The following is an 18,754-nucleotide window of genomic DNA, read 5'->3' as shown; positions in this document are numbered from 1 at the left end:
ATTAGTATCGTAGACCCAGTTATGTTTCCAAATGTGTGAAGAAATTATTCTATTTTAATTCTTCACATAAAATCCCTTACACTTCTACCTACATCTTCAACGAATCCAATTCAAATAATATATCATGTGATTTGACATGATTTATTATACTTCCGAGGGCGCATTTATTTTTATACGGCGAATATGAAAAACTTGTTTTTGTGTGAAGGCTACGTTGGCAGGGAATCTGTTCGCATACTTTTCCTACTGAAAATAATTAAATGTGGTCCTTATTAATTCCTATGAGTGCTGCTGTATTAGGTCACCAGGTGTGGAAACGTGGAACCCGCTTAATGGTGTGCAATGTCGTTATATTTGCACAAATCAGTTCGTTATATTTTTGATACTCATTCAAGCACTTCACTTTTATGTTTCTGTTTTAAAAGCTCGTGTGTTTTGCGGAATATTCTCTACCAAATATGCGCGTCATAAAACATGTACCCCAGCCTTTAAAATTTTAGCACGAAAAATCGATTTTACTTGAACTGATAAAAAATAACAATCACCTTGTATCTTTGATATTAGTCTTATATGATCGGTGTAGGTTATACATAATTGGCGCGATGCCACAGTTTTATTACTAATTACACAGCTCGCAAAAAATAATAAACAGCGATATACGACATGAATATATAAGTATCTTTTAGTCCTTGTAAGTTATGGTTAAATCATATTTATGTTAAAAAGAGTTTCTATCTTTTAAATAAAATATATAATTATATCATTTGCATGTATCAGGTCTCACACCTCATAATTTTATAAACGAGAAAGTTTCATAGATATTTCGTTGTGTGGACGTTAAACCGTGAATTTTGACAACAGCAACCATTGGTGCAAGGACTAATAAAATATGATATATTTAGTTGCATACTGAGTCCCTTTATCCTAGTAAAATGCCAACGAGATTTCATTCTGTTGAATTCGGAAACGAGTCAATATAGAAAACCGACCATGTCTCATATCGAATACGATTTATCAGACAGGGCGACCAAACTGAGATAGATAAGATTCGCTTTGGTTTTTTAATATGAATTGGGAATCAAGTTCGGGGAACGTGCTTCTCAACGTGAAAATGGAATTCATAATACATTTCCGTATATCATCCATATGAACACACGAGTTTTATAGTGGCATTGAAATTTTCTGTTGCATTTGATCCGATTACCTAGTACTTATTTATTTATCTTAAGTTACTGTTGGAATCTACATAAGATATAAATAGCTCGAAAAGTCATATTTATGCTGATGTAGATCAAACATTTATAAAATAGACCTAAATATTTTTGTCAACATGTTTAATGTATTAAAATAAGGTACATGTTTTACTTTGAATGGGAAGTGTTTAGGATGGAACTATGTATTTAAAATAAAATGAATAACTATGTAAAGAGAAATAAATTCTTGCATTTTTTTTATTTTATGTTAATACATGCTTCAAATTTTTATTTGAAATAAAGAATACTATAGTATAAGTGCCTTTTATTTTAAATCTAGTCTTAATTCATTCCTGCCGCGTACCACTAGACAATGCGGTATGTGTCAGCCATAGATCAGTAGGTCCAGGATTCAATTCTCGGGTCGGGCTAGTAATATGTATGTCTTGAGATATCCTGTTTGGAAAGTACATCACCAATTTGGGTAAAAAATCCGACAGTGCTGGCCAATAAAAAAGTTTATGTATTTTGTTAGATCTTGCAACCGAAGTCGAAGCTGTAGATCTACTAACCTTGGTTTTATTTGAGTTCTAAAATCTGTACTGTAAATAAATGTTTGTAATTATTTTTGTATTCTTATTTTGTATACATTTCAATACAGGCGAATGTATTAAGAAATATATTTTTCAATAAGTTGGATATCTATATACTAGTAATATGGAAAGGTGGACTAAAAATTATGTCATAATAATCTGCGGTGTCACAATAAAAATTGTTTGGAAGGACTAGTTTTAACAAAACAGCATATTTTAGGACCAAAAATTTATGAATTTTGGATACTTTACAGAATCGTTAAAACCCGCAAACCCGCATTCGAAAGCGTGGATATATATATACTCTTAACTCTCTCCTATGAATCTATAATTATGGAGGTCTGGACTGGGAAAAAATGGATACTTGAATTAGACTCTTGGTTATGAACTTAAAACCAATGACTCTAATAAAGTACCTACCTAAACTATGTAAACCTAGATTATGAAGCTATCACATAATAGAGAATAGTATGAAAAACCTGAATGTTTGTTTGTAACTAAGGCTTAGTACTCGTAGGCGTTGATATTGCTTCTGCTAAGATCAAGTAAGTAGTGTATAAACGGATAACCAGGTATTAAAACTATAAGAAAGCAGTTCTTTACTCATAGAGGACGAATTTTAAAAGCCCCTTTTATGCAAAAGTTTCTTAAAAAGAATATTAAAAGGAAAAGCAAAACTTTGGTTATTACGTATATTAAAACACTGCAAATATGCATTTTTCTATCGCCCTATTTAGGTACATAACGGATCCCTAAATAAAAAATGGTATGTACACACTCGAAATATTTCTAAAACGACACCCCGCACCATGAGATAGACGAGGAAAAAATATCTTCCCCACTTTACGTGTAGGGGAGAGCCCTAAAGTTTTTTTTTCAATATTTTATTGTACTTTTTGTAGGCGTGAATAATTTGTACCTATAATAACGCCAAATAACAGCTTTCTTGTACTAAGAATCTTTGCGCTAAGCCGCGAAATGACAGAAGATCATGGTGAATCTGTCTGGCGGGTTCTCTGTTGACTACGGAACCCTAAAAGAGGAACCACTAGGTAAGGTTTCTTTATTGTTATAATGCATTAATTTCTTATCATGAGAATAACTTAGTTTAACAGAAAGGGCTCAACAACCTACTAAAAGTTACTTTTGAGTTACATTTGTGTTGAAAGGTACATTTGTGTCTTTTTAACTAATATTAGTTGTTGCCCGCGACGTCCTTGTTTTTGTTTTAAAGCATCCCGTTTATTTGAGTTACGTGTGGCATTAAATTCGTAGTTCTACGTTATTTTTAATATTTGTATTTTTGTAAAAAAAAAGCGTTAGATATATGTTCTCGCGACAGTAACACTAAAAAAGACCGTTTTTTAATGTGTAGTCCTTTTTTTAGACTCATGATTACTTCTTCATTTAATGTCCGATTGAGGTGAATTAAAATAGTCGTTTATCTATTATCATTTACATTCGATCGTTTAAATCAGTGTGAACGTTTCGTAAAACGCTCTCTACGCGGTTGAACACTCGCGATTCGTGCCTCAATTATAATTCTCGGCGGAATAAAATCTACTATTGCTCTACTGTCCAATTTAAGCTGTACATTTTTAATTATTAATAATAGACCAAAATATAATGAAGGGGATATTTTCGTATTTAAGACATTTTTATAAATTGTGAATGCTTAATTTTATTAAATACAAAATAAACCGTAGCCTATCGTGATAGTTAAGCTTTTTTTTGGTGAAGAAATTATTAAAATCAGTACATTACTTTAAGAGCCTATTGGGTACAAAGAAACAAACAAAATTACTTGGTCTTTATAATATTAGTATAGAAAAAGAAAATACTTTCATCATATGTTTTCTCATTATATGAATATTTTTCTTGCGCAACGAAAGTATTTGCTAATTGGACCATTTAAGTAGGAACCAATAACCCATTTTTATAAATACTGTGGATTGACGTTTGTTCTAAACTACTACCAAAAAGTGTAAGCAATGCTGGAAAATAAGCATTAAAATTGTTACACAAAGTTGCATCTCTACACAGGGTTGTTTTCTTATTGATTATCTGGCTCATCTACTCACATATTGCTTATCATGCTTAAAAACGCCACTACACGTTGACGTACTTGGGCTTGATACTGATCTCATATTATTTGTGCTGCACAGCAGTTTTATATTATATCTTTCGACGACCTTCCTAGGCAACGCTGAGCGCCTTGAATTGAAGTAGGAGGTCTCAGGTTAGATTCCCGGCAGGCGCAATCTGGGAATTTATAATTTCTGAATATTCCCTGATCTGATCTGGTAGGAACTTTTGGCCGTGGCAAGTTACCATTCCACCGACAAATACGTGGTCCTAAACGATTTAGTGTTACGGAGCGATGTCGCGTGGAAACCAATTAGGGGTATGACTACCATACTCCCAAACAGGTTAACCCGCTACCATATTAGACTGCATCATCAATTATCACCAGGTGAGATTGCAGTCCTTTGACTGCAATCAAATTTGTGCTAACTTGTAGTGGTAGTAAAAAAAATCTTTGACGATGTACAACAGTACAGTTACTGGATGGATGGTAGGTTTGGTTAGGTAGGCTAGAGGGATAATACCTCGGTCTTCGTTCTTTTAGGGAAACCCAGTTGGAGCCCCGACACGCACCTTACTTTTCCATCTTAACTTTCAGAGTAATGTACGTTTCAAATTTAAACAATTATATTTCTATTGCCACAACGCTTAAAGAAAACATCGTCGTGAAACCTGCATGTCAGAGAAATCTCCATAATGTGGACGGGTGGACGTTAGGGTCCCAAGTTGTTGGAATGGTGACCCCACACTGGAAAGCGCAGCGTCGGTAGACCCCCAACTAGGTTAACAATATATGACACCACGCACGTTTCAGAGAGCCGCTGGACGCAAGCGGCAGAGAGGCTGCGAATTCTACAATTTGCACCCTCTCTGCGAAAAGACCTATGTCCAGCAGTGGACGTCCAACGGTCGATGCAAAGATTATTATATGCATTAATTAGAAAAGCATAGGAAGTATTTCACAATAATAAGAATACTCGTTTAGGTCACAGATATTCTTGAAAAAAATAAATATCAAGTATGTGTGCTTTATAAGATGTACTATCATTAATCAAGAGCCCCATGCGGGTAATGGCTTCGGCCAGTTTTTTCCATGCTTAGTAGGTTCTTTATTCTGTGCTCTGTTGATCCAGTTTTTGCGAACCCATTCGTCCGCCCAAACTTCTTTACTACAGTTTCGAGTAAACTTTGAACTGCGAGAGACATGTCCATAGACATTCTCGTTTTATGCTTTTGCTATAACTTGATTATGGTATCTGTGCGGTGTGCCTTGGGTTTTATGATGAATTATATAAATACCTACTGAAAATAATATAAATTAACGTACATATTAATAAAATCGATCACTATAAATCACTGACATAGGTATTATGAATTGGACGGAGGGTCTCTTAAAAAATTTACGAAAAAAGTGTACCCAGTTAACTTATACATCTATAGAAATTTAAAACATTTACATTGGAGTCATATCTATATATACAGATAATTTTTGCTTTTAACAATCTATTTAAGTAAACTCAAAATGGTCAAAGCTGCGTGCGAATTAACTTCCTGGAAAAAAATACGCCATCATCTTTTCATACTTAAGTTGAGTAATTTTTGCATGTTTTTACCATGCAGTATGGTATTTTGTACGTTTAATCTGTCAGTCGAACAAATGAAGAGTGGCGCGAAATTCACACCGTTTTTGCGTTTTCATACCCATTTAGTTCGGACGTTTTTGAGCGGTGACCCGAAGTCTATTTGAGTCTATGTCATACCTATTAGGTCAGTGTTATAAATAAACTATATAAACAATGAAAACAATGTTACACTAATAAAAGTCTACTTATGAAAAATTTACTACGCTCCAAACGCGTTTGCGTAATATCGGTAATAACAGAAATTAACGCTATCTATTGGAAATATACTAAACTACCATGGGCCGAGATGCACACAATAACTCAGCAGTTATGCAATCGGTGTGGACACACAATTCAAATTTCAATCAAAATTTTAATCCTCGCGCCATCTCTTAGCAATGGTAACCAACTAGCTCGGCACAGAGTGGCTCAACGCGTGCGGGTGCTCTGAATTACCCTAGCCTTTTTAGTGTAAGCATACTGCGGTTCAATAACCACCCGCTAGATGGCGTTATTATAAATTGAATTCATTTGTTCTCTGGAGCTCACCGCTACATGTTGAATTTTATCTTGGAAGGCTTCTCTCAATCCTTAGATATAAGCTTATTATATGAGTAACTTATGCATGCTATTTAAATATCTAAAGAAAAAATATTGTTCTTGCATGCTCGCGAAATCTCGATAGGTATTCGATGTACAAAAATTTACCATTGATGGAAGGAAAAATTGTACCTACTTCTTCTTTATGATTTTATGTCAAAGCTATCTTAAGAACTTTATAATTTTTAAAAAAACCTTTATACCCTCATTCGACCGTTTGAAAACGGTATGCAAAATGAACACAGCTTATTTACAACAGTAAAAAGAATATTCTCCCAAAATTTCAAATTTCTACATTCAGCCAGTTAATTTGACTTCGTGAATCGTTTTAAGAACTTGATACTGCACATTTCACCATACTTACTTTAAATTTTTGAAAATTCTACGTTATGTCCACAAGGCGTCTATTTTTAATTAATAGCTTAATTTAGATGTTGGTCTTGCTAGCTTAATATAGATGTCCATGGACATCCTAAGCTGGCTGTAAATGTAAACTCCTCTCCATTGACCCGTAGTTTTGAGTACCATTGGAGCTGTAGGTACTAGGTAGGTATGGTTTAGACGTTTAGTTTAAGTTTATAATCTGCCGCAATATAGTTGCGTCAAAAAACAATTTTCTTCTAGCAATTTTATTGCATTTGCAGCGTTATAAAAATAGTTCAACTGTTATAAATAAAATATAAACCATCGTCACAATTTATTGCTAAACATTCAGAATAATCGAATTGATTTCTTTAGAAAATAACAGCTGCGTTGTAAAAATGTTTTCAATTTTCTTGAAATCAAATGGAAAAGGTACGAAAAACGAGATGGACTGCTAACTTGTCACTGTGTTGGTGGACTCTTTTGCATCACATACTAGGAGCGCATGAAATTGCAGCGCCCATTGCAGGCGCGAGAAAATCTACAGGATCTGATGAGCGCGCTGCGTTAGACCAAGCACTGTTACTCGTCGAAATTCTCAAATCAGGTCTTTATCCACTGACTTATACCTAGTTACTTATTATAAACAGGAGTGAGGCCGCTCGGTAGCAAAGTTACCTATAATTTTCATAACATTCCTAAAGTTACCTATAATTTTCATAACAGTGTAAGAAAAGAAGGAGTATTTTTTCTATACCTGATAAGAGCTTTCCAACTAAGACACAAAAAAATATTTTTGACTTACCTGGTGTTTTTACTGTAGATGTTACTGATAATAATAGTATATTATACAGTTGTAACTATGGCCCAGCCTGGTAATTATGGGCAAACACTGCCTTTGAGCTTGGAAAAGGCATTTAATCCGGGAAAGGACTGTTATAGGATATTGATTGACAGTAAAAGTAAGAAAATATTTTTGCGGTTTTGTATACAGCGCTGCGGTCTTCTTTGTGGACATAATTTTTAACATTGTACATGAGTAATAATAATAATTTTTCAGAATATTCCAGAGTTCTCAGGGAGAATGAGAAACTGCAAGGCAGGACAAAATTGCACGCGATTGACACGCAAACCTGCGCTACGACTGCGGAAAAACCGTCACAAGTTTCATTAGCACGTAATGACGATCTAAATAGTAGCATATTATAATTTAAAAGTAACGGTAAATTCACATTAACCATCGAATAGAAAGCGACTGCTGTGCGTAAATTATAAATCAAAATTTTAACAAGCTCCCACCCGCCTTGTTGCATCGTGGGGAGGTTTGCCCTTGAAAGGTGGAAACGAATTATATTCTGGAGTACCTATTCTATTTTAATCCTACCTATTGTAGCGGTAGTTGTTAAGGTATCACAACTTATCAACCTCCGATGCGTGCTAACCCGCTTTGCTGGAATATCCTCGTTAAAAGCTACTTATTTCCACCTCTGTGAGACGACGCATGTTATAGTTAATGGGGTAGGCTAAAGATAATGATGAAGCCTACCGCCTACGCTATCGCTAGGGAAAAAACATACCGTGCCTAACTATGGAAAAAAACTAGCACTAACAGATAATAAAACTATTAATAGGTATTAAGGCGTAAGAAGGCTACATACAGATGAACCACCGAATACTGAGAGACAGCGCGCGGCTCTGAAATCAAAATAAGAATGAACAATCATTTATTTTACCTGAGTTTGGTACATATTCATGTCCAATAGTTTATTTATTATCTAAGATTTAACTAACTAATAACGAGTTAAATAAAATGAACACATTGAATATTTTCATAGGCTACATCGGTGAGATTCATGGGGTATAGAATACAATAAAAAATTTACATTTTTATCTATCACTGTCGTTTATAGGTACTCTTCAGGATAACGTAGCGCCCCCACATTCACCAGCGACGCCGTTTTCAAACTGGAATGCTCAACGCGGCCTAAGTTAGTACCTACTTGTATCTGAATTTTGATTTGACGGCCAATTGGCGCAGTTTGCAGCGACCCTGCTTTCTGAGTCAAAGGCCGTGGGTTGAGCATAAATGGGATGAGCATAAATGTCTGGGTGTTTATATGTATTTTATGAGTATTTATGTATATTATTCATAAAAATATTCATCAGTCTCAGTACCCATAACACAAGCTACGCTTACTTCGCTTAGATGGCGATGTGTGCGTTGTCGTAGTATATGAATTAATTATAAATATACTATCTTCATGTTCTCTCCCTGTATTTATATTTCACTATCATAAATGTATCCTGGGTGTGATTTTGTATTTATGAAATTGACTAAGCAGGCCGATTCTGTGCCGAGTTGTCGCCAAATGTAGCTAGCCACTGTAAAAGGTTGCCAAACAAAATAACCCGGTAAATCTATCATTTGCATTCTGAAACTTAAATTTCCAACTGAGTATAATAATGGTTTGGGCGTTTTGTGATAGAAAATTTTAACAGCGGATAGGTAAATAGTTAGTATCGACTGAGATACAGAATAACCCTGCTGGTTGGAGGGCCACTTTACCTAATCCTTAGCACTTAATATACAAAACTTGATTACAGATGGCTTTCGGCGTCAACGTCGTTGGCGTCCACCTGCTTCATTTTATTACTATGGTAAGGTCCAGCTCATTATTATTTTACTGCGTGTAGGGTAAGAGCGGTAATAGCCTACGAGGGTTGGTACCCTCACTTTCCCTTTCAGGGAAGGAAAAAGTTTGATCCATAGCACGCACCTTGTAAGGTTTTATTTTCGCTTTCAAAAAAAAAAATAACACTTGATTTATCGGTGAAGGAAAATATCGTGAAACCTGCATGAAAGTTCTCCAGAATACTACCAACGCACCTGCTCGCAACTTGTGGACTACGGCCGAAATCCTTCTCATTCTGAGCCTTGGGAGACCCGTGCTCTGTAGTGGGCTGGTAATTTATAATTTTGATGACGATGTACAGGGACATTGAACAAATAACATGGCACCTACCTATGGGTGCCCATAGGCGACTATACTTGCATTGCATTGCACGAGATATACTTGCATTGCAACTTGACAGTATTTTAAGCTGAATGTATAAAGTTACCCTCCACATCCTGACCAATCGGTAAATATGTTCCTTAAACCGATGCATTGTTCTGTTAAGGTTTTACCGTAGTTAATATATCCAAATTACGTCATAGTTTATTCGTGATCAATAGTAGTTCATGAGTATTCAAAGAGATGGCGCTGGGTTTTTTTAAGGTGATATAGGTATAAATATTTTATTATCATGCCATTGAGGTTATCCAGAAGGCTGCGATAGATGTCACTTTGTTCAGCCAAAGATTTTGTTAAAATGAACACAACTTTAAAAAGTTAGAGGTGCGTGTGTTACGAAATAAGGAATTACAGTACTCTCTCTCTTTTTTATATATATTTATATCATAAACACGATGATTATATTACATATATCAACAAACCATTGTTAATAAACTGTGATGGTGCTTTTGATTCATAGTGCTTTGAAAATAAAATAAAGGCCTTTACTAGATTCTCTGTAAAAAATATATGATATATAGGGTTGACGCGAGTTTAACAAGATCGATTAGCGGGAAAGAAAAGTTAGCACGGCTTTGAACTAAATAATTGAGGAAATCGAGAAAAAGTAAAGTATGGTGATAGAATGTTACAAATTGGGAATAGATGATTTATAATGGAAACTGTATTCTGAATGAAATATTATTGTGGCGGAACGAGAGACGTAAATACTTGCGATGGAGTGATGATAAGTTGTTGGTACGATGGTCGTACCTGATGTTGCATCAGATAAGTATATCTCTATATCATTTGGGTTATTTAGGTATCGTACATGGAGCCATACTTTTTACAGCGAGTATTAGTTAAGGTTGTTCTATATAAACAACTTGTTCCAAAAGTCTTATAAGTAATGATAGAAGTTATGTTTGACCTATCTTATATGTCTTGTATCAAAGGACCTAGCGTTATAACATATGACAATGCTGTAATTGTGTTTATAAGTCTTGTTCCAATTGATTTAATAAAAGAGCAACGGTAGAGTTTGAACCAGTGGTCTTCCGCACCGAAGAAAGCATGCCGTAGAGTAATTTTAGTAACCAAGTAATATGAATTATAGAGAAGTTTAAAATACAGTTTTAGAGTCGGTCCATTTGTTTTATTTTATTCCTTGGGGAGAGAGGGTTATAGAGTACAGACCGACAACACTGCTCTAATGTAGGTTTGGGGCATTGATATCATTTCTGTAATTAATACTTTAAGTAAGTATGAATAGTATCCATGAGAAAAAATTATTATTACTGCTAAGAAGTTAGGTATTTAGCTTCAATAATTATTAATTATTGATCTAGGTGCCATAATTTTGTCATAATCGTGTTAAGTTGTTACTCATCAATTTCTACTCGGTAAACACAGGAAGCAATATTTCTGAAAAATTGCTTTGAAACACTTTATAACGTTTGCATTATTTTGTTTTCTGTCACATAGATGTGCCCTTTAGAAGGCTGTATGACAGCAGAGATTACTTTGGTAAGTACGATGAATAATTTGAGATATGGTTCGAATTAATAAAGGAGCTATAAATAATCTAAACAAAAACGTTTAAAAGTACTTGGGCAATTAATAACTACTAGCGGTCCCTCACGACTTTGACCGCGTATGAGTGATATTATGTTGTCGCAGACTGTTTTTTAGAACTTTTAAAGATGAAAAATACCGTCATACTTACTACATACTTCCGTGCCGATACTACCAACACAAATATCAAATTGGAAAAAGCAGTTCCTGAGAGCGCGCGTTCAATCAAACAAATTCAAAATCTTTATTATATTATAGCTGATCCGTGACCACTTCATTGGGCGCTAAACATTTTTACTCGTGTTTAAATTATTAATGTAGTTCGTTTAGTGCTGAGTGCTATGATTTATTTCCTGACTCCCAAATGGATGATTATATTTTTACTACATATGCAAATTTTACGAAAAAAAACAACAAAATCCTTTAAACCCATTCATTAATTATTAAAATTAAAAAAAAATTCAAAATTCAAAATTTATTTATTTCAAGTAGGCCTAATATAAGCACTTTTGAAACGTCAAGTCTGTCTGTTTGTAGTGATTCTACCACCGGTTCGGAAGGCAGATTCTACCGAGAAGAAGCCGGCAAGAAACTCAGCAGTTGCTCTTTTCCAACATCAACAATTTACATTTTGCATTTTAACATTCATTCATTCATCACACAAGATAGAAATCTTGTGTGAGCTGAAAGCGGAGCCGGAAGCTTCCAAGCAACCTTGTCATTAAAAAATTCATCAATTGTATAGTAACCTCGCTGTAGTAATTATTATAATATAATATATTATAATTAATATAACATAAAAGAGCAAAAACTTTTGCTGTTTTATTTAATTGAAAATTCATTCGCTATTAAACTGGTAACAGAAAAAAGAAGTAGGAGAAAAACAGCCGAACGAAACAGTTCCATGAAATGACAATTTTAAATAATAAAAATTAACAATCCAAAGAATCCAATCTTCTGGTGCGACTTTGATCTAAGCTTTGAATTAAAGCTACAAGGATTAGGATTCCTGGTTTAAAAATAAGCCTCTGTGAAACCTAGCTGGGTGTTCTTATCGCCTAACAAAATATACGTAAGTAATTGCAAAACATGCTACGTTGGATGGAGTGAAAAAATCAACAAAGAAGCACGTAGATATAGTGATCAGTATGTAGGTACTAATACGGGAGCATGAAAAGGTAAAAAAAATATTACCGAATTCGGTTTTCTATAAAAAACTGTTTGATAAACGCCACTTGCGTGATCATTTACCTAACCACTATTTAATATAGAGATAATGCCTTAGCATTTTGACGTGACAACGTCTTATAAATTGGTTTGCCGGGTGACACTTCAAGAAACTGCGTTACGCTCCGCTCACGTTATGCGCTCACAATGAGAGCGAGTGAGAGGCACGCGTCCCTTCCACTCGGGCATGGTTAGCCCGCCTAAGAGCGAGAGAGACAGACATAAAAAGTGAAAGGCACGCGTCCCTTTGTAGTAAACGCTGTTTCATTGTACGCAAATGTATTGCAAGTTATTGTATGTATATTTGTATATAAATACGTATGTATGTGTAAAGGTAAAAATAAAATTTTGTTAATATGAAATTCAGTGCGAGATTCTTTGTATAAATTAATGTTTTAAATATAATTCTTTGTATAAATAAATGTTTTAAATTGTTACTATTATTTCATCCTTCTTCCTACTATACGAATGAATATTCACATTAAAATTATTTTACCACTCAAAGTCGTTGTCACGTAAAACTTTCGCCCGTATACCGACTTTACAGGCAACCAATTTTTTGTTTGAACGCACAATTAAACTATCAGTCGAATTTAAAAAATGTTTTATTTGATAGCCTATCCAGGCACCGTAGAAAGTAGATCACCATCGAAGCGCTCCTTCTGTACTTCAAAAAAATCTAGAAAATTATTTTTTGATTATCTTTGTGCAGTGCAGCGGTTTCACGGCTTGTCCTACGTTCATCCCATTGCTGGGGTCGTTTTATTTTTCTAAATTCTTTGTTAAAATTTATTATTTATTATGGTTCTATTAGTTTCATACTTATATTTTTTGTCAATATCTGCGTACTAACAAGTAAGTAGTTTAAGAAACAAGTGAAGGATCACTACTTGTCTGTATCGGCCGGGCATTGATGGGATGATCACTGTATTCTATATTGTTTATTTCGTATTCCATATATTTTTGAGGGTTCTTTTTTTTTAATTATGTATTTATAGTAGAGTATTTGTATGTTTATATGTTTGTATATATGCATATTATATTTTTGTACATATCTTTAATATGTTATGTTTAATATGTACTATTTTATATATAAATTTATTTTAAAATCCTAATATTTCACTAATGTTTGTTGTACCACCTACTAATTTCGTATAGCATTTTCTTGTATGCCTTCGGTTGCCTGGAAGAGATCGCTATTTAGCGATAAGGCTGCCAAATTGTGCGTTCTACCTTATTGTGCTGTTGTATTTGTATCTCTGTAAATTTTCTCTGTGGTGTACAATAAAAGTGTATTCATTCATTCATTCATTCATACCTATCTATTCTAATAGTATGATTAGGGCACGGGCCCCCTCGCCTATTCCATTGAGTTAATATGTTACTACTTAGTAGTTGTAAGCTCACAGGCCTAATTCTTTAAATGATTCAATTCTTTTTAACATCACGACTAAATAGGAGCCAAGCAAAATAAGTAAAAGCTTGGCCGGGTGATGCGACGCGGTGGGTCGAATTATTTTATAGTATATCAGGTGGAAGTTTGCTAAGAAAATGTATCGACAGTTATGCGCGAAGTCGCGGGGAACTGCTAGTACACCATAATTTGCCAAATATAATACAAAGCGACTTTAAGGTGCGAACATTGGTACGGTGAAGTGGCGACGTTTCAATTACGACGAAGACTTCGGACCTCAACCAGGCAACAACAAAACAACAACATCAACGAAAACAACAACGACCACGAAAACATCCAGCAAGAAGCAGACAACAGCTGCCTCTACCGCTAAGACTAAAAATACTGCCTATATCGAAGTTCCAGAATCTTCTTTCACTTCTGTCGGTCAGTAACCATATTATTTTAATAAATGTACTTTTAAATATTTTTTTACAAATTAGATAGTTATTACTAGTAATACTTCAATAGAAATAATGATGCTTGTTGCTCTACGCCAATGTTTTTGTTCAGTGATGTCAGCGAGTAGGTATTTTGATCTACTTTTCATCGTTTACACCAGTTTGATTGACTTCAGCCTACTTACAGTACTTATAAATCCTTCTGGCGTGCAGGTCACATAATTTGATGAGTGGCAGGATAGCAATCGAAGTTTCTGTCGTGCCGATTGAATGAAAGCCATGATTCCACTATGATTCTCAATTATTACAATACCTATAATAAAAATATAGTTTGGAAAATATGGTAATCAAAGATTCCGAGCGAAGCAAAAAAGTTCTCAATGCGACTGTATGTTTCTTTTTTTGCACCATATTATTAACCGATTTTGATACGATATGCTTGGTACGTTGTAATCCAGAGGTGGTCTCATTTTAATTTGGTGAAGATTTATTGTTCAGAAACTTGAGAAATCGAGGGAACTCATCAGATAGGTATATAGGAAAATCTATAGCGATCAGAGTATTTTTAAAGGAACTTGAGTATTTTCTTTGTGTTATACGATTGGTAAGTTGTTGGTCATTTTTGCTCGTCACAATCAAGGAGCTGATGGTCAAGTGTCGATAGAACTTCTTAACCATTAAAGCCAAGATAAAGGTTATGAACAGCGGATATTTGGCTATTATAATTTGGATAATTGCAAATCAGCCACTAAAAAGCGTATAAAATAATAGTTTGACACAAAAGACCGACTTTGGTTATATGTATCTAGGTACTGCGAAAAAGCTAGAAGGCCATTTTTTACATTTTACTTGGCACCAACTTATTTTATGTTGCAGATGGTATTAATCTCTTGCGCTGATAATTTTTTTGACAGACGACTTCGAACAGCTACTACCTATTATACTAAAAATACTTCATGTACTGAAATGTTAAACAATTAGTGACTGCCGCTTTACTTATAGGAGGCGGTAGCACAAATGTTTCCAATGAAATTGTTACTAAGCCAGGAATATCGGGACCTACTTCCGAGAAGACTGACAATCTTTTGATAACTGAAGATACTGTTTATACGAACCCTTCTCAGTTATCATCATCCCAATACACTGCCCAGAAAAGCAAAATTGAAACCATTGGCAACCATAGTTCACCAAGACGTAAGTTCATTTTACAATAGATTTACTAACGTAGCCGTTAAGTAGAGTGTCAATAATATTAATATAAGTCACCATGACCAACCCATTACCGGTCCACTACAGGGCACGGGTCTCGTCTCAGAATGAAAATTCTAATGGCTTATATTTTCGGTAAATATTAATAATAATAATAAATCTTTATCTGGAACAGTTACAAAGGCACTTAAAATACTAGCAAGGGTGGCACTGCAATAGTAAAAACTGTGCTGCATGTACCACCGCCCACCTCCGAGTTATAGTACAGTAATTATACAAATTTTCCACTAGATTTAGTGTTTGTGTGTTTGTGTGTGTGTTTGTGTGTGTGTGTGTGTGTGTGTGTGTGTGTTTATATTACAGATACTCGTACGTTCTACAGGATGGCTAGGGATGTCATATATTTGATAGAATGAACTCTTCCGTTTGATCATAGCTCATTTGCAGTAGCCATGTAGTAATTTTCGTTTTAGCTAGGTATTTAGTCATAGGATAGATATTTAATTTTTTATTTATCTTGTTATATATATAGGGAGCTAAGAATGAATGTTGGTGTTTAAAGAAGGATGTTCGAGGCTTGTAAGTGATACGGCAAACAATGTCGCTTCTACGTTTGTTAGCGGGGAATGTGGGATCAAATGTAAGGGATGAATGTATCTTGAGGGTAATGGACAAAAAGAATAGTTGACGTACTGTTCCTTAATTTCTTAAAAACCCATACTAGTTTTCCAATGCGTCCAAACAGGTGAAGTACTTGTGGAATCCATGATAACTTTTCATCAAGTATGATTCCCAAGTACTTGATACTTTCTACGCGGTGAATTTGTGGGCAGGTGCAGGTGACAGACTGAGTGTTATCACAATTGTGAACTTCAAGAGTATTTTGAGGTAAGGTTATCCTCGGTGAAATGGAAAATGCTATATATTTGGTTTTGATTACATTAAGCGTTAACAGATTTAATTTTAACCAATCAGTTACATTCTGAAGGCCTACTTGAGCTACCGAGTATACCTCCTCCCAACTCCCTCCCTATCCCTAGAAATACGATGGCGGTGTCATCTGCGAATGAAAAGATGTTACCGTTCCTGAGGTGAATTTGACATCGTTCAATTACGTAGATCAAGAAGAGAGTTGGACCAAGGATACTACCTTGGGGCACTCCATAAAGTATAGAGCAGTCATCACTAAAGTTGTTATCAATTTGAACCTTTTGTACTCTGCCGGTCAAGTAACTATTAAAAAGATTTGATGATGTGTCACGAATGCCAATCGCGTATAATTTCTGTAAAATGGAGGGTACAGAAACGGTGACAAAAGCCTTGGCTAGATCAATAAATATAGATAGGCATTTTTGTTTACGATCAAGATTATTAGAGACAAAATTGACAAGTTTAATAACAGCATCTTCTGTTGGCGTTTAAAGCGTTTAGGCAGTAGTCCACCACGCTGGCCCAGTGCGGAGTTGTTGATTTCACATGCCTTCGAGAACATTATCAGAATTTTTCTACACCGTAAAAGAACCTCATACTTAAATTGATTGATTTAAAAACGCACCATAACCCCGAAAGTGCGTGCCGGGGATCGAACTCGGTCCCCACGAAATGGAGGCTGAAGCCCTAACCAGTGAGCTTACCACTAACTTACTTAGTATAAAAAAAACCTAAAATTTACGCCTGTTTTCACTAAACCTAGGCATCGCCTAAAGCGAATGCCTGATGATTAAGCGATGTCTATAGAAAAAACCTTTCACCAACACTTAGATGACAACTATATTTTGTAAACGGTTGATGTATGCCTAGGAATCTTATTTGATTAGGCATTGACTTGTTAGTGACATCGCGTCGTTAGTGAAAACGGGTATAAGCGATCGGAGTACCTGAGCCTACTCTGATTTCAAAATCTCAATGTTATTTTTAGTTTCTAAATGCATTTGACGACGTAGGTACATTTTGACATGTCTTCATAAAGACTCTGAAAAAACTGCGTACCTCAAATTTTGCTTAAATTTGTTAGAGATTAAACATTTACGTATAACAGAATTGCAACTATTATTGCCATAAAATGAATTTAACTAAATATTTCGATTTACTTACAGTCAAAACTGAAAACAACCGGTTGAGATCATTTTCCACTGCGAAAATCAGGCCAGTTGTCGTGACCGATTTCCTTAATCAAATCAGTTTTTACTGTGACGGCCTCCGTACAACTTATCGATCCAACACCAGCTCGACTCCTTTTAAGTTATTGAAATATGAGCTTTGTCATGCCAGAAAGTGAATTTTAATGAGCAGAAGGGTTCCACTAGTCGCGAACGAAAAATAATTCAAAAATTTGTCTTATTTTACAAAACACAGCTCATATTCCAATGCTTTAATTTAAACAGAGTTGATGTCGACTCTATATAGTGTGAAAATACGTGGCCAATACACCACAAGTATATCGCAAAAGACATATCAAAACGAGCCGATTAAAAACTATCGATGCTTTAATGGAACAAATGTATCATTTGCCATTAATGCATTATTTTTGCAATAACATATCTATTTTAATACAGAGGTCGGAATTTAATTTAATTTTAGATTTTTTTTTTAAGCTCTCAGGAAAAAACCGCTGCCGTTACCCAGAAACACAAAAGGTAATGGTATACCAACAACGCGAGTGAGAGAGCCAGAGTTATCGCAAGCTGCGGAAGAACTTGTCAAAGAGCTCGGAGCTGTTGCTACGCCTGGTAGCTTTGGACATCGCTTCTCAATCTTGTGGCGTGGCTCAACAAAAGCGTACTTGGCAGATAGCACCCGTTACCCTGTACCTTTACCACAAAACCACGCTTTCTGCTTCACCAATCCCCACAACGCGCTATGTCGAACTTTTATTTAAACTAAGGGGCTTATTTTGAAACTAAATATTTGAGTATTTAAGAAGAATCCACACTAAAATTTCTAAGCAAAAAGGAATGCATTGTCATGTCTAGTAGGTATGTATACTTAGTTTCGATCTATTTAATAATCATACACCGGCTAATCTGACAGTAACAAACTTAAACGTCAGGATTGCATCACTGGTCATCATTATTCAACATGAAGTGTTGGAAAACTGATGAAATATCCTTCTTCCCTTTATCCTTAAACTGTACTAAATAGTACCTACATACATACATAGAGTCTATAGATATGAATAGAAGGGGAGACCAGGTATGAAACTAACACGGGATGGACGTAACCAATGAGTTGTTGAAAGAGTTTTGCGTTATTTTATGATGGTAGTTTTAAAGCAGCTTGCTTGTCATGTGGCGGTAGCTTATTAACTATTCGTCTTTTTATGTTGGCATTCAAAACAGTATTCTTATGAAAGATTTTTATTTTATAGCCTCTTTTTGCTA

The 18,754-nt window shown here is 35.0% G+C and overlaps 1 protein-coding gene across 1 annotated transcript; it reads left to right on the top strand.

Moving 5' to 3' along the window:
- The first annotated feature begins 6,879 nt into the window (after window positions 1-6,879).
- On the top strand, window positions 6,880-18,252 carry LOC120636521. Its single transcript, XM_039908033.1, has 8 exons — window positions 6,880-7,063; window positions 7,517-7,633; window positions 8,367-8,444; window positions 9,061-9,114; window positions 10,995-11,036; window positions 13,945-14,151; window positions 15,168-15,359; window positions 17,969-18,252. The coding sequence occupies exons 1-8, from the start codon at window positions 6,880-6,882 to the stop codon at window positions 18,250-18,252; spliced, it is 1,158 nt and encodes a 385-aa protein (XP_039763967.1).
- The last annotated feature ends 502 nt before the right edge of the window (window positions 18,253-18,754 follow it).

Source organism: Pararge aegeria, chromosome Z, assembly GCF_905163445.1.
Source record: "Pararge aegeria chromosome Z, ilParAegt1.1, whole genome shotgun sequence".
Lineage (NCBI taxonomy): Eukaryota > Metazoa > Arthropoda > Insecta > Lepidoptera > Nymphalidae > Pararge > Pararge aegeria.
This window is presented reverse-complemented; position numbering and strand designations above follow the sequence as displayed.

Coding starts and splice junctions, on each gene's coding strand:
- LOC120636521 (XM_039908033.1), top strand. CDS start 6,880: ATGGAAAAGGTACGAAAAACGAGATGGACTGCTAACTTGTCACTGTGT. Junction 14,152..15,167: donor ATCTTCTTTCACTTCTGTCG/GTCAGTAACCAT, acceptor CTTTACTTATAG/GAGGCGGTAGCACAAATGTT. Junction 15,360..17,968: donor CAACCATAGTTCACCAAGAC/GTAAGTTCATTT, acceptor TTTTTTTTTAAG/CTCTCAGGAAAAAACCGCTG.